Here is a 15,956-nt window from a genome sequence, read left to right as displayed (position 1 = left end):
CGAAAACCTGCAACCTTGCACGGACCCCGTTGCGTTCCTCATAGCGGCGTTGTTCCCGAGCATTTGAGTCGAAGCGATTACCTCGCCACACAACGGGGGCGAGGGGGTCGGGCAAACCAAGAAGCTTAAACAATAAAAACAAATCCACAGCGAACCGCGGTCAGTCATATAAAATCAGTCGCCGCGAGTTTCTTATCTCACTGAGCTGGAGCCACCGGTCATCGTGCACGCACCCAGGCAGACTCGCATACAAACAGACAAGCAACGCAGACAGGCAGGCAGACAGACGGACAGGCAACGCACGCTCCCAGAGACGAGTTGCCTCCCACCTACCAGGGTTCCGCGCGATTTGGGTGCCAGTGCTGTCTCGAGGTTTTTTGGGGCAAAGGCGGTCGGTCGCATTGCGGAAGATCCGTGTGGTGGGGACTGACAGGCCAAGGGGGTCGTGTCAAGCCGAACCGCGCCGCTACCCCCGCGGTGTCTTCCCTTGGACCGCCACCGTTCGTTTTTTGCGGAGGCGATAAGAGCCGCAGGCGTTAGTGGGGTGGTCATGCAGCAAGGAGGTTGTTGACCTGCCAGTCCTGAAAAAGTGCAAATAAGACTCGGAGAGAGTTTCTCGGCTAAAATAAAGGCCACGTGTTAAATGCACGACATTCTTGTTAAATGTATTTATTGATGAAACGTTTTTAAATAAAGTGCATTGTCACTCTCATGTATTGTTAGTGTTCGTCCCACATTAGACGTGGGGTTTTTTTTCCCAGGAACGCTCATACTGAACGGTCCATACATCTCGAAGCAGTAGTGTCCAATTCTCTCGGTGTTTTTGCAATTACAGACATTGCCAGCAGCAGCACTATCATCATCGTGACTCATTATTATTGTCACGCACGAGTGTGGGCGGAAGGTTCTGTTTGTGCGGGGCCCCCTTGTGCCCCCCCCCCCCCCCGCGTAAAACCGCGGCCATGAACGGCCACCGCTCGTCCAGCCGCAAGGGCAAGGTGGAGACGGCCGTCTCATCCCTCATTGAGGTGTTCCACCGCTACGCCGGAGAGGACGGGGATGACCTGTCGCTCAGCGTCACCGAGCTGCGCTCCCTCATTCGGCATGAGCTGCCCACCATGTCCCAGGTGAGCACCCGGCCTCGCACAGAGACCCACACACTCGCACGAGGACCCACAGACTCACACGTCTACCCACACTCACACGGAGACCCATAGACTCACACGGAGACCCACAGACTCTGAAGGAGACCCACAGACTCGCACAGAGACCCACAGACTCTGACGTAGACCCACAGACTCGCACGGAGACCCATAGACTCAGACGGAGACCCACAGACTCTGACGGAGACCCACAGACTCGCACGGAGACCCACAGACTCGCACGGAGACCCACAGACTCACACGTCTACCCACACTCACACGGAGACCCATAGACTCATACGGAGACCCACAGACTCTGATGGAGACCCACAGACTCGCACGGAGACCCACAGACTCGCACGGAGACCCATAGACTCGCACGGAGACCCATAGACTCCCATGGAGACCCACAGACTCGCACGGAGACCCACAGACTCTGACGGAGACCCACAGACTCGCACGGAGACCCATAGACTCACACGGAGACCCACAGACTCGCACGGAGACCCACAGACTCGCACGGAGACCCACAGACTCACACGTCTACCCACACTCACACGGAGACCCACAGACTCGCACGGAGACCCACAGACTCTGACGGAGACCCACAGACTCGCACGGAGACCCATAGACTCACAAGGAGACCCACAGACTCTGACGGAGACCCACAGACTCGCACGGAGACCCACAGACTCGGACGGAGACCCATAGACTCACACGTCGACCCACAGACTCTGACGGAGACCCATAGACTCGCACGGAGACCCATAGACTCGCACGGAGACCCACAGGCTCGCACGGAGACCCACAGACTCTGACGGAGACCCACATACTCGCACGGAGACCCACAGACTCGGACGGAGACCCATAGACTCACACGTCGACCCACAGACTCTGACGGAGACCCATAGACTCGCACGGAGACCCACAGACTCGCACGGAGACCCATAGACTCGCACGGAGACCCATAGACTCGCGGCCAACACCAGTGACGAATATCTGAACCAGTCCTGGGCCTCCCCTAGGTCGACTCAGCCTCAAATGAGTAGCTGGTGCTGTGTGTAAACATCGCCACTGGGGAGACAAAGGCGGTCGGGCGTGCAGGCCTTCATATGTGCTCGCTAACAGCATTTGCCCCAAGAGTCTGTTCAGACGATGGGGGAGATCTTTGTTTTTCGACATTCATCTCATACGCAGAGTCAGGCTCGCTTGAACCAATGCGGGTGAACTGCCAGATGTTTACGGGCAAGCCCTTACCCCTCTCCTAAGCCATCCAACAGCATCGTGTGAGGGCCAAATCACACGTGCCAGGCAAAACATGCTCATGCGAATTTCGAAGGTCACGATTCATAGGTTGACCGTGTATCACGCGGAGTTCCACAGATCTCTCTCTCTTTTGGGTCCGCCGCTATTTGGCATTAGCACGCTCCCACTGGGTATTGCCGATAGGTCCACACGAGGCAGTCCTACCGCTGCCACTCCGCTGCATGTGGGACGTGGCAGTGCGTGACTGTAGCTCAGTGCAAGCCAAGCGGTCCGACAGAGCAGCAGCTGGCCAACTCGCAGACGTTTGTGTTTCAACTCGGCTGGCTTGCAGGATGATGCAGCTAGCCGAGGGGCGCCACGGTGGCGAGAGTTGTCTGCCTCGCCTGGTGTCCATGAGATCGTGGATTGGATCCCGACCCCTGTATATTTGGAGTTTGCGCGATTTTCTCTCCCTGTGGTAGTGTGGTCCTCCGGTTTCCCCCCTCTACATTTAGATTCAATATCACGCGTTTAGAGTGTTTGGCTGTTCGAAATTTCCACTTGATAAGCCACTTGGTTGAGCTGTCATTTGAGGCGATGTCGCTTCTGAAACAGACCTACATAGCTCAGTGGGCCGCAACTGGTAAAATAGAAAATTAAATGTGTCGTTGTTTTATAACGCCTTGTCAGACGTCACCTTCCACAGCGGTGTCGGACGCTGGAAGCGGATCCCTCTCGTGGTTAGCTCTTATTTTGAATAATCTCAGTAATTGCTCTTTGGTTCTTTCGGTAAAGTCAGGTAGAAAGAAATTAAATGAAATAATAGAATACGACGTTTCGATTGCAACACAAGCAAACGCCATCAGGTAAGAATGAATGAGAAAACAAACCCATTAATCCTAGAAATATAATGCAATACAACACAGAGAATCGGCTAACACACCGGTCAACACCCTACCTGGTTGATTACGTTCTTCCAAAGATTGCTAAACTTGAGAGAGAGACAAAACACAGACACAGAGACACACAGACAGACACATAAGCAGAGAGACACACTCAGAGACACAGAGAAACAACGCCTCTCTGTTGAGGCCTTAAATAGAGAGAGAGGGGGGTTGGGGTAGAGAAATTAGCATGTCATTGAGAGAGTTGTGTGGAACTATTCCTCGTAGCGGTCGGAGGAGAGAAAAGGGACTTATAAACAAACAAGCATGCCAACATTTAGAGAGAGAAATAAGAAGTTTGAGAAAACAAACTTAGTCAAATTTGGAAGTGTAATGCAATGCAACACAGATAGTCGGATAACACGCAGTTAACGCATAGCCTGGTTGATTACGTTCTTCCAAATATTGCTAAATTAGAAGTTAAGTGTGAGTTGTGTAGAAATCCTCCCCGTAGAGGTGGTTCAAACTAGATTTGAAACGTTCGTGACTGCAGGAATTACTCTTTCTGTGTTCCACCGCTCGCTCGATGGAACACGTGAGCGGTGCGGGGGATCGCAGCGCCCTCCTCCACTCCGACCGACCCACCGCGGCCTCCCAGCAGATGCAGAAGTCGCTGGTTCAATCTCCCGGGCGTGGCAGGTGAAATAAGGGTGCAAGTTTCCTAACTTATCCCCCCAACCACCACAATCGCTTCCGTCTACTCGTCGATCTGGCAGCTCAGTTTCAGTTTCATTTATTTGTGAGCCATTCAGCTCTTGAATCGGGTGCAACCGCAACAAACAAAAACATGAACAAGAAACATATTAAAGTGAATACGCGCAAACAGAAAAATCCAGGAAAAAACAACAAAGTCTTCCAGAAAAAGCACCGTGTATCAATGCTGTGTGCAAAAATCCCAGTGGGATGCAAGTCGAACAATAACAACCATAAGACAATTTAGATTAAAGTTATCAGTCTAACTCTGTACTACAACAAACAAATATGGCTAAACCAAAACGTTTTCGAAATCACCAAAATAAAGCTAGTTCGCGTGTGGTGGGGCAAAGTGTGGGTGCTTCCCCATCTTCTGGTGGCTAGCGTGGAAGAGTAGGCCAAATACTCTGTGGTTAGAGGGTCTCGAGCGAGCGATTTGCGGGACTGCGCCTTTTAACCCCGGACGGAGGAGAGGTGTTCACGCGACAGGGACGCCATGTGAAGCGTGCTGCTGCTGCTGTTTGTTGTTGCTGCTGCTGCTGTTTGTTGTTGTTGCTGCTGCTGTGGGCAGCACTGCCAGTCCCCGCAGGCCATGGACAACCTCATGAGGTCGCTCGATGCCAACGGAGACGGCACCATCGACTTCAGCGAGTATATGACATTCCTCAACAAGTTCACCATCCTCATCGACGACTCCTACATCCGCGCGCTGCTCCGCAACCAGGCGTGCGTGCGGCTCGTGTGTGTGGTGCTCGTGTGTGTGTGTGTGGTGCTCGTGTGTGTGTGTGGTGCTCGTGTGTGCGTGCGTGCGGCTCGTGTGTGTGTGTGGTGCTCGTGTGTGTGTGCGTGCGTGCGGCTCGTGTGTGTGTGTGTGGTGCTCGTGTGTGTGTGTGGTGCTCGTGTGTGTGTGCGTGCGTGCGGCTCGTGTGTGTGTGCGTGCGTGCGGCTCGTGTGTGTGTGTGTGTGCGTGCGGCTCGTGTGTGTGTGTGTGCGTGCGGCTCGTGTGTTGTGTTGGTGCTCGTGTGTGTGTGTGAGGGACTCGTGTGTGTGCTGTGGGGGACTCGTGTGTGTTGTGTTGCTCTGTGTGGTGTGTGTGGTGCTCGTGTTGTGTGTGTGGTCTCGTGTGTGTGTGTGTGTGGGGGGATCGTGTGTGTGTGGGGAGGGGGGGGGTGTCGTGTGTGTGGGTGAGGGGGTGTGTGTGTGTGTGCTGCGGCTGTGTGTGTGTGCGACTTGTGTGTGGTGTGTGTATGTGTGGGGGATCGTGTGTGTGTGGGAGGGGGGGGTATCGTGTGTGTGGGTGCTTCGTGTGTGTGCGGTGGTTGCTCGTGTGTGTGTGGTGATGTGTGTGTGTGTTTTGGGGGGGGGGATCGTTGTGTGTGTGTGACGATCGTGTTTGTGTGTGTGGTGCTCGTGTGTGTGGTCGGTGTGTGTTGTGGGGGGGATCGTGTTGTGTGAGTTGTGCTCGTGTGGTGTGTGAGAATAGTGTGTGTGTGTGTGTGGTGATCGTGTGTGTGGTGCTCGTGTGTGTGGGGGGGGACTGGTGTGTGTGTGGGGGGGGGGGGGGTCTCGTGTGTGTGATACTCGTGTGTGTGTGTGGTGCTCGTGTGTGTGGTGCTCGTGTGTGTGTGTGGGGGACTCGTGTGTGTGGGGGGGATCGTGTGTGTGTGTGGTGCTCGTGTGTGTGTGGGGGGGACTGGTGTGTGTGTGTGGGGGGGGTCTCGTGTGTGTGGTGCTCGTGTGTGTGTGGGGGGGACTGGTGTGTGTGTGGGGGGGTCTCGTGTGTGTGGGACTCGTGTGTGTGTGTGGTGCTCGTGTGTGTGTGGTGCTCGTGTGTGTGGTGCTCGTGTGTGTGTGGGGGACTCGTGTGTGTGTGTGGGGGACTCGTGTGTGTGTGTGTGGGGGACTCGTGTGTGTGTGTGTGTGGGACTCGTGTGTGTGTGTGTGTGGTGCCCGTGTGTGTGTGGGGGACTCGTGTGTGTGTGTGTGTGGTGCTCGTGTGTGTGTGTGTGGGGGGGGGGACTCGTGTGTGTGTGTGGGGGGGACTCGTGTGTGTGTGTGGGACTCGCGTGTGTGTGTGGTGCTCGTGTGTGTGTGGGGGACTCGTGTGTGTGTGTGTGTGTGCTGCTCGTGTGTGTGTGGGGAACTCGTGTGTGTGGTGCTCGTGTGTGTGTGGGGGACTCGTGTGTGTGTGTGTGTGGGACTCGTGTGTGTGTGTGTGTGTGGTGCTCGTGTGTGTGTGTGGTGCTCGTGTGTGTGTGGGGGACTCGTGTGTGTGGGACTCGTGTGTGTGTGTGGTGCTCGTGTGTGTGTAGGGGACTCGTGTGTGTGTGGGACTCGTGTGTGTGTGTGTGTGGTGCTCGTGTGTGTGTGTGGGGGGGACTTGTGTGTGTGTGTGTGTGGGACTCGTGTGTGTGTGTGTGGTGCTCGTGTGTGTGTGGGGGACTCGTGTGTGTGTGTGTGGTGCACGTGTGTGTGGGGGGGACTCGTGTGTGTGTGTGTGGTGCTCGTGTGTGTGGGGGACTCGTGTGTGTGTGTGTGTGTGGGACTCGTGTGTGTGTGTGGTGCTCGTGTGTGTGTGTGTGGTGCTCGTGTGTGTGTGTGTGGTGCTCGTGTGTGTGTGGTGCTCGTGTGTGTGTGGGGGACTCGTGTGTGTGTGTGGGGGGGATCGTGTGTGTGGGGCTCATATGTGTATGGGGCTTGTGTGTGTGTAGTTCATGTGCATGTGGGGCTTACGCACATACTTGTGGACCAGTGAAAAATTATTACCTGACGATTAGTTTGATATAGAGTCGTCGTCATTCATGCGAATCGCATCTCACAGTCGCTGAGTAGGAACCACAGGCCAAGCTGGAAGGCTGCCAGGTGGTGAGCCGGCACCAAACAACTGCTCTGCAGTTCTCTACATATCAAGATGCTTTCAGCCAATTCGTGAGTGCTTATACAGAAACTACAGCACCCGGAGAAAACCCACACATGCGAAGGGGCAATGCTGTATCCCACACAGAAGAGACAGACGACACAGTCCACAGTTTTCTGGACTGCATTCTGCTGGCGAGCCAGGGTCCGGCTCCTCCTCGCGACGTTTTCCATTCGTCCCAATCCACCATCCTCACTTGCCTCCAACACAATGCCGGATTGCAGGCCCTGCGCGCGCATCCACCACCGCCAAACGTAGCATCGTCATGATCACGATCCATGGGTAGACAGCCCCGTAGGTGTCCACTGCACACGTTCTCATTTGTTTCTACCTTCTGCCTTGTGCCAATATGCTCAGGTAGTGCCACATCTTTCTGGCATCAATCTCGTCTGTCGTCGTCAAGCCACTCCTTGTTAGGTCCTCCTCTATTTCCGGTTCCTTCCATTTTTGTGAACAACACAATGCAGCGGCTAACACCAAATCATTCAGATTCAGAATATGTATTTATCTTGGAGGAATCCTATGAGCTATGAAGATCTTTTTCACGGATGTTCAGTAGGGGCGGGTAAGAACGTTACAACAACAAACAATACAAAACACGACAGGAGAGCAAAGTACAAGAAAGGTAAACAAATCACCCAAAAACATACAAATAAAACGAAACCATCCCCATCATCTGCACTCTGACCGATCTTTGTATCCGCGCGTGCATGTGCGTACGTGGCGAGCAGCATCTTGCTGAAGGCGAGCACGGCGATTGAGGAGGCTCTCTACGGCCTGGTGGAGGCTTTCCACAAGCACGCGGGAAGCTCGGGGGACCCCTTCAAGCTCGACAAACAGGAGTTCAAGAACCTGCTGCAGACTGAGATGCCGACCCTGCACGAGGTAACGTCGGTTCGGGACATGGCCCCTGGTGCGCTGGGGCTTGCGGTCCCCGCAGGGCGCGGGTTCGATTCCATCTCCCACGACCGAAATTGGGATAACGTTGTGGGGAAAAGATACTTTAAAAATATTTATTGTGATTTTGTTTTTATAATCCAGCAGCCATACAAAAGTTGTTAGTGCAATCTCCTGGTGCGGGCAGATGAAACGACGGGGCACGTTTCTTGAATCTCCTCCGGCCCACTGGGCGGGTCACGCGGGGTGGGGTAAAGTGTGGGTAACTCTCGCCTCTTCCAAGACGCCTGGGGCAGCGTGGTAGAGGAGGCACGTTTTGTTTATGTGACAAATCTTGTGTCGGGTGGTGGCGGGTTTAACAACACATTTATATTTACGAGATCTAACCTCAAAAGAACTTCCATTATGGATAATATTGGTTGCACATTTACATTTGGATAATTTACATCCCTTTGTCAATTCACCGATGAAAGCCTTCGCCCTTCACGTTGGTCGTGGGGGTTCCGTGACCATACTTCACGAAGCTGGTCAGTGCGTGGTTGGTGAAGGAGGTGGATGCCCGGGACCGATTCACGTATCACTTGCCACCAATGTTAGCCATGGCTGATTAATGAATTCACGTCGCCGGGTTCAAAGGGCAGTGTGCTAACTGCTGCACCTCCACTCTCCCCCAATGAATGAATATTGGCTCCATAGAATATTTGTTCCCACCAGACAACATGTGTTCCACCTACTTATTTGGACCCCTGGGTTATGGGTTAGGTTTAGGGGTTATAGGTGAGGGTTAGGGGTAGAGTGAGATGCTACATTGGATGAGGTAATAGGCCATATCTTGCGGTTAGCTGGAACAAATATATTTTAGTTAAACTCCTGTAAAAAAAAATTCCGTTTAAGATCACAGTGTTGTTGACAAATGTGTTGACTGCATGAGATAAACGGTCTCTGTAACGTCGATGCCAATATCAGGTTGCCACCTGTTCTGGTTTGCCCAGGATCGTCTGCTCCTTAACATAGCTCTCCAAGAAAGTCTACGCATCATCCCAAGACATTCAAATTCTCAGTTGCATAGTAATCCACTACTCAAGACAATGTATTTACATGGAGTACTATCCCATTTTCCAGAATCGTGAGACATTCTTCCCCATGACTGTTGCTAACGGTCGCCGTCAGCTGTCTCTCTACTCAAGCGTGATGTTGCCGTGATGTTGCCTCCGTGCGCTATTTTCAGTGCCTGAAAACCAAGAGGCAGCTGAAGGAATTCATCTCGGCCCTCGACCAGAACGGCGACGGCGAGGTGGACTTCGGGGAGTTCATGTCGCTCGTAGGACGATTCGCTCGGGCGCTCAACCACACTGTCTCCAAGTCGCCCTCGTCGCATTGGACAAGCTTATAAACGGCGTCGCGAGGGTCGCAGGGGTCACGAGCGGACGTGATCACGAACGTCGTCTGAGAACGCTGCGGAGGTTGGGGGATGCAGCGGTATGCCGAGAGGTGTTGAATGTTTCGTGGGGCGTGACGACGACGATGACGACATGTGCCAGTTGGTAGTTGACGTCACACGCTTCATGGTTAAAGCTGCCAAATTTGTACAGAGGCTTGACTGGGACAATGCGGTAGCCCCCCCCACCCCATTAGCTAAGTCCACTCGGTCGCTAGCCCCTCCCACACGATGAGCGGCTTGTGTTGCTTGATGAAAATGAGAATGTTTTAGCCTTTCTGGCAATACCAAATAGATACCTTTTGCGAGGCGTCAAGTCTGCATTAACCACATGTACATGTGGCAAAACATGCAAACAGATATGCTATGATAATATATGCATTCTTGATTTGAAGCTTTCGTGACTGCAGGAATCCATACTCTTTGGTTCTTTCAGTAAAGTCACGTAGGTAGAAAAAACAAAATATCACGATGTTTCGATCGCAACACAAGCGGTCGTCCTCAGGCGGAAAAAATAATCCAGCAGTGGATCTGCTGAACCAGCGAGAAAGCTGTTAAAACAAGAGGTTATTAATGCAATATATGCATTGTCTTTGAAACTGATTGACCACCCGATGTGTAACTCAGCCCACTACTCAGGTTGGCCCACCCTTTGCCACATGTCATGAGTCGATCATTAGGCCAGACTTTTTTTTTCTCTGTTAAAATACCGATTTCCGCAAATGCTTTGAGACACCCAGCATTTATGAACCCTGGATTCTCGTGGCCAAACTAGGAATGTGGTAGTTTTGTTAACGATGCTCAGTCACTTCGCTGAAGTTAGTTGGCGTGTAATGATTATTACTCTCGAGATCTGAGGAGATCTCGAGATCTGAGCTCCTGTTAACAACCTGAGGATGTTGGATGTAATCTTCAGTTACTTTTATTTAAATGTTGTGACATCGCTCTCCAACAACAATAACAACACCAGTGGTGCTGCAGCGGTAATAAATTTGTCCACGTTTGATTCACGTGACACTTTTTATAAATTGGCTGTCGGGTGGAGGACGGTTTATGACACATTTTTTTACACAACCCAACCCAATTAAAAACAAAACCCAATTATGAATCAGCTTGAATTATGTTGAGCGGATGTCCTAATATCACAAATGCCACAGGGCACCCCTTGGCGCACATCGGCACTCCGCGTTGCGATGAGCACGGTTGGCCATGAATGGTGTGGTAGGTCAACGGACGTGCGTATGTATATTACGCCGCTAAAATATTGAACAGCATGCAAATGTTTACGTCACCACGGCCCAAGGATTAAATACGCGGCCCTGCGGCGATAAGAACCGCACACGGCGCACTGCGGCTTTATCCGCGTGTTCCGTTTAAGAGGGGCCACCCTGTGCTAAGCTCAAAGTGGATTAAAAGACGGGATTAAACCAATTGCGTAGTGATTGCGATTGCAAGCATCTAACCGGAGCTAGAATGGACCGACATTGTGAGCGGCGATTGTAGTTTACATCTTTTTTTTATCTGACTTGCTGAAGTGACGCAACCATCTTGTCCAAACTGTTTGAAGGATTATGAATGCAGGGTTTATATTTATCTGTTTATTGTTTTATTGTTGTGCTTTCCCCCCCCCCCCAACTTGATTACAATTGTGACGTCGCCATCCTGTCATGAGATGAAGGGGGTCCATTTGGCAATTTCGCGCAGCAGGGATTTAGTGCAAAACCACCCCGTGATGGAGCACACGACACATGGAAGGTAACAATACAGAACTACTTCTGAGATCCCTTGAAGCGATCTCCTGTTCACACTGCAAGAGCTGCACTTCCACACACACCGTGCTGTGTAGATTCATCTGAAGGGCTTTGTTAAACGTTTCGGGCAATGGCCCTTCAGATATGGATTTCAAATGTATCAGAGCCGGAGCGTGCCATTGACCACTTACCTATGAAAACCAAGTTTAACCAAAGTACTCGCACCTCGTTGTTTTATTTATTTAATTTGGCAGAAGGGGATAAACCCTCACACAAGCAATTGCTCAAGATTAGTGTGGAATGGGAACACTGTTCAGAGCTTCAAGCTCCCGATTTTAAACATCGATTCAGACCGCAAGGTGGCGATGGGTTCATTGCCTCTGACCGTCGAGCCATCCGACCACTCTCACACTCCAACAGCGCTCGGAGTAGATTTTAGCCCCCCCTCGTCCCCGTGTACCGACCGAGCCGTTAACCGGAGGCCACGGGCAAATAAACAAAAGCAGAATCTACCGGCATGTTACGCGCAACAATGTTGCATCGATACGCAACGCCGACGACGTCATACCAGCATCAACATCAGGTCAGCTCTCGATTGTCAGGGTGGGGGGAATCATCTGGGTTTGTGGGCTATAACCGTGCTTGCTTGTGAAAATTGTTCCGTGAAATATCTTTGCGCGTGCTCACTCGCTCGCGCTGTATCACCCCCACGAGTCACGGGCCCAGTGACACGTCGCCCACGTGACTGCAGACGCATTAGCGGTCACAAAGCCCATTGCTTCAAACGGCGAGAGAAACGAGGAGGCACACTCACCATCTTCATGCCCATGTGTTGGTGAAAACTAAATATACGGACATATTGGCGTTACACCGGTGCAGCACAACACATCGATCCTCATAAAACAGTCTAAAATCTACATTGAATCAGCAAATCTGTTATCAGTCTTTAATAGACTTATGTCGTCAAGTTTTATGCGATTTGAAGGTTTATTCGGTCTACTGACACTTGCTAAAAAAGGTTAACATTGACCGTTGATTTGGGTTCGTTGAATCGAGTAACCGCCCGACCAAGTCTAGGACACGAGGAGTCAAATCTGCTCTTGGAACACGGAGCAGCCAATCGTCATCAGGCTGGGTGATGCTATACGTCAACAGGCTGTGAAGCGTCGTGCTCAGCCGCTCGTATAAACATTCATCTTCTGACTGTTTCGACATCACGACAACTGATTTTGACGAACGACCCGCAAGATTTTGTGACCGGGGTTGCAAATCACGGGGAAAGAAAAATGAGTATTGTGAAAAATTAGCTTTTTTTTTCATACCCCGCACCGGTGTACCGCCAATACGTTCATTCGCCGAATTTAACACAAACGTTGCATTATCTGTGTTTTAGTTTTATCCAGACCTATCCGTCCAATGCCCTCCCCCCAGGTAATCAAAATTGACTGGCGTGTCATTGAATTATTGACGTGGCTGAATGTAACTTACAATGTACGTGTTATTACGCCCCAAGTGTAACCGCACTAAATTAGAAACTTTTTTTTACCACCGCAGAGCTGCGTCTCACACGCGACGTAACATTGCACCTCTCTTCCGGTTAAGTTTATACGAAGGCTTTCGCAACCAATGTTCTGACTCACAACTAGCTGCTGTTGGCTTCGATCGTCGTGTGGTTATAGTGAGGGAAAAAAGTATTTGGTCCCCTGCTAATTTTGTACGTTTGCCCACTGACAAAGAAATGATCAGTCTGTAATTTTAATGGTAGGTTTATTTGAACAGTGAGAGACAGAATAACAACAAAAACATCCAAAAAAACGCATGTCAAAAATGTTATAAATTGTTTTGCATTTTAATGAGGGAAATAAGTATTTGATCCCCTCTCAATCAGAAAGATTTCTGGCTCCCAGGTGTCTTTTATACAGGTAACAAGCTGAGATTAGGAGCACTCCCTTTAAGAGTGTGCTCCCTTTAAGAGTGTGCTCCCTTTAAGAGTGTGCTCCTAATCTCAGCTCGTTACCTGTATAAAAGACACCTGTTCACAGAAGCAATCAATCAGATTCCAAACTCTCCACCATGGCCAAGACCAAAGAGCTCTCCAAGGATGTCAGGGACAAGATTGTAGACCTATACAAGGCTGGAATGGGCTACAAGACCATCGCCAAGCAGCTTGGTGAGAAGGTGACAACAGTTGGTGCGATTATTTGCAAACGGAAGAAACACAAAAGAACTGTCAATCTCCCTCGGCCTGGGGCTCCATGCAAGATCTCACCTCGTGGAGTTGCAATGATCATGAGAACGGTGAGGAATCAGCCCAGAACTACACGGGAGGATCTTGTCAATGATCTCAAGGCAGCTGGGACCATAGTCACCAAGAAAACAGTTGGTAACACTACGCCGTGAAGGACTGAAATCCTGCAGCGCCCGCAAGGTCCCCCTGCTCAAGAAAGCACATATACATGCCCGTCTGAAGTTTGCCAATGAACATCTGAATGATTCAGAGGACCACTGGGTGAAAGTATTGTGGTCAGATGAGACCAAAATGGAGATCTTTGGCATCAACTCAACTCGCCGTGTTTGGAGGAGGAGAAATGCTGCCTATGACCGCAAAAACACCATCCCCACTGTCAACTGTCAAACATGGAGGTGGAAACATTATGCTTTGGGGGTGTTTTTCTGCTAAGGGGACAGGACAACTTCACCGCATCAAAGGGACGATGGATGGGGCCATGTACCGTCAAATCTTGAGTGAGAACCTCCTTGCCTCAGCCAGGGCATTGAAAATGGGTCGTGGATGGGTATTCCAGCTTGACAATGATCCAAAACACACGGCCAAGGCAACAAAACAGTGGCTCAAGAAGAAGCACATTAAGGTCCTGGAGTGGCCTAGCCAGTCTCCAGACCTTAATCCCATAGAAAATCTGTGGAGGGAGCTGAAGGTTTGAGTTGCCAAACGTCAGCCTCGAAACCTTAATGACGTGGAGAAGATCTGCAGAGGAGTGGGACAAAATCCCTCCTGAGATGTGTGCAAACCTGGTGGCCAACTACAAGAAACGTCTGACCTCTGTGATAGCCAACAAGGTTTTTGCCACCAAGTACTAAGTCATGTTTTGCAGAGGGGTTAAATACTTATTTCCCTCATTAAAATGCAAATCAATTTATAACATTTTTGACATGCGTTTTTCTGGATTTTGTTGTTGTTATTCTGTCTCTCACTGTTAAAATAAACCTACCATTACAATTATAGACTGATCATTTCTTTGTCAGTGGGCAAACGTACAAAATCAGCAGGGGATCAAATACTTTTTTCCCTCACTGTATAATGCCAATTCTCAGCTGTAGCATCCGTAACCCGACTGATTTCATTGGCGCTGTCGGGTGGTGGAGGGTGCACATGAAATTGGCATTACACCCACAGGATAAACAGCAGCTAATTATGTATCTCTTATGATAAATAGCAATTCCTTACCTGCCAGATTTCGATTTTCAAATTAGATTCGTGTGCATGCGCACTATGACTGTTAAATGCTCAACTGTACCCTATTGCACAACTAGGTTGAATTATATTCAAATAACAAGTCTATACTGCGTTCCAGTATTGTTTAGTTGATACTCCATTATTTGTCGTTAATCGTCGTCTTAACGCTCACTGTATAACGGCGCCCTGACGCGTTTTCGGGGTCGTGCCACCCGTGTTGTTCTGCGTCGACGTCCGACGTTTCAGCTCTGCCGTGCAGGGAGCTTATTCAGGAATAGTTCAGTTCGATTCTTTAAGAAGCTCCGAGCACGTGGCAACAAAACGTCGGACGTGGCGTGGAACCATGCGCGGCACAACCCGATAAACAACATCGCAGAGCTGTACAGCGGTTTTAATGTTCATATCGGTGTCAAGTTTGTGACGTTAGAAGGGGCTGTGACTGTTTATTTACACGTTTCCTGTATCGCTTTGTGGTCCAGGTCTCCACCGAAATGGAAACGCTTGTTCCCAATTGGCTTGCACCTGAGTGAAATAAAGGATACTGAACAAACCGCCCGTTTGCAAACTCGCTCCTTGCATCTAAAAAAAGAAATAAAACCCGCGCACATGAAACACGGCGGGCAGTGGCACGGAAAAACGATATCGACGTTTCTAGCGCAGAGCAACACTGCAGGGTGTGTGGACGCAGGACCAGTTCAAATGTTTACTCGCCACCAATGGTAGCGATTTCTGGGAACCAAGCTCACAAACTAAAGCTAAACTATTTTACTTTACCAGGTAAGGCCCTACTGAGCTGTGTATCTCTTTTTCAGAAGCGACCTGGCAAACACACATGATAGCTCAACGAAGTAGCTTATCACGTGGAAATGTATAGCAAATACTCTAAACGCACGTTGATTATCAATGTGGAGGAAAACCCGGAGGACCCGGAGAAAAATCCACGAGTCCACGGGCAGAACGTGCAAACTCAGTGGCGGCTCATGCCATTTCCACTAGGGGGGGGTTTTGTGAGTGACCTCTGAAAAGATGGTGTTCTAATTAAGAAAAAAACCTCGTCATGTTATTGCCCTTCCCGTGAAAGTGATATAACACTCACCCAACTTAATAACCATTGCTACAGTCTAAATTATATACTGCCAGTACACTCACGAAACTTAATAACCAGGCTACAGTCTACATTATAGATTGCCAGTACACTCCGATTAAGAACCAGGCTACTGTCTACATTCGTGGGTTTTTTTGTTTTTATTTTTTATTCACTTAATTTTTTATTATCATTTTTCTGTCTACGTGACTTTACCGAAATAACCAAAGAATAGTTATATAACTGTCTTATCTACCAACGGTAGGCATTTATAAACAATACGAAACAAAACAAAGCACTAAAATGCTGTCCCCACGACCCTCAAGTCCACACTACACACCTCCTTTGACACTGCCAAAAGCCATGAGCG

At 50.2% G+C, this 15,956-nt stretch overlaps 1 protein-coding gene across 1 annotated transcript; it reads left to right on the top strand.

Moving 5' to 3' along the window:
• The first annotated feature begins 202 nt into the window (after positions 1 to 202).
• LOC133355587 (troponin C, slow skeletal and cardiac muscles-like) lies at positions 203 to 12,913 on the top strand. Its single transcript, XM_061572933.1, has 4 exons — positions 203 to 1,127; positions 4,596 to 4,750; positions 7,673 to 7,826; positions 9,067 to 12,913. Exons 1-4 carry the CDS (start codon positions 963 to 965, stop codon positions 9,229 to 9,231), a joined length of 639 nt encoding a protein of 212 aa, XP_061428917.1. The 5' UTR covers positions 203 to 962; the 3' UTR covers positions 9,232 to 12,913.
• The last annotated feature ends 3,043 nt before the right edge of the window (positions 12,914 to 15,956 follow it).

Source organism: Lethenteron reissneri, chromosome 51, assembly GCF_015708825.2.
Source record: "Lethenteron reissneri isolate LAM-NWPU_2019-01 chromosome 51, ASM1570882v1, whole genome shotgun sequence".
Taxonomy (NCBI): Eukaryota; Metazoa; Chordata; class Hyperoartia; order Petromyzontiformes; family Petromyzontidae; genus Lethenteron; species Lethenteron reissneri.
The sequence above is the reverse complement of the archived record's forward strand: the minus strand, read 5'-3'. Positions and strand labels throughout refer to the sequence as shown.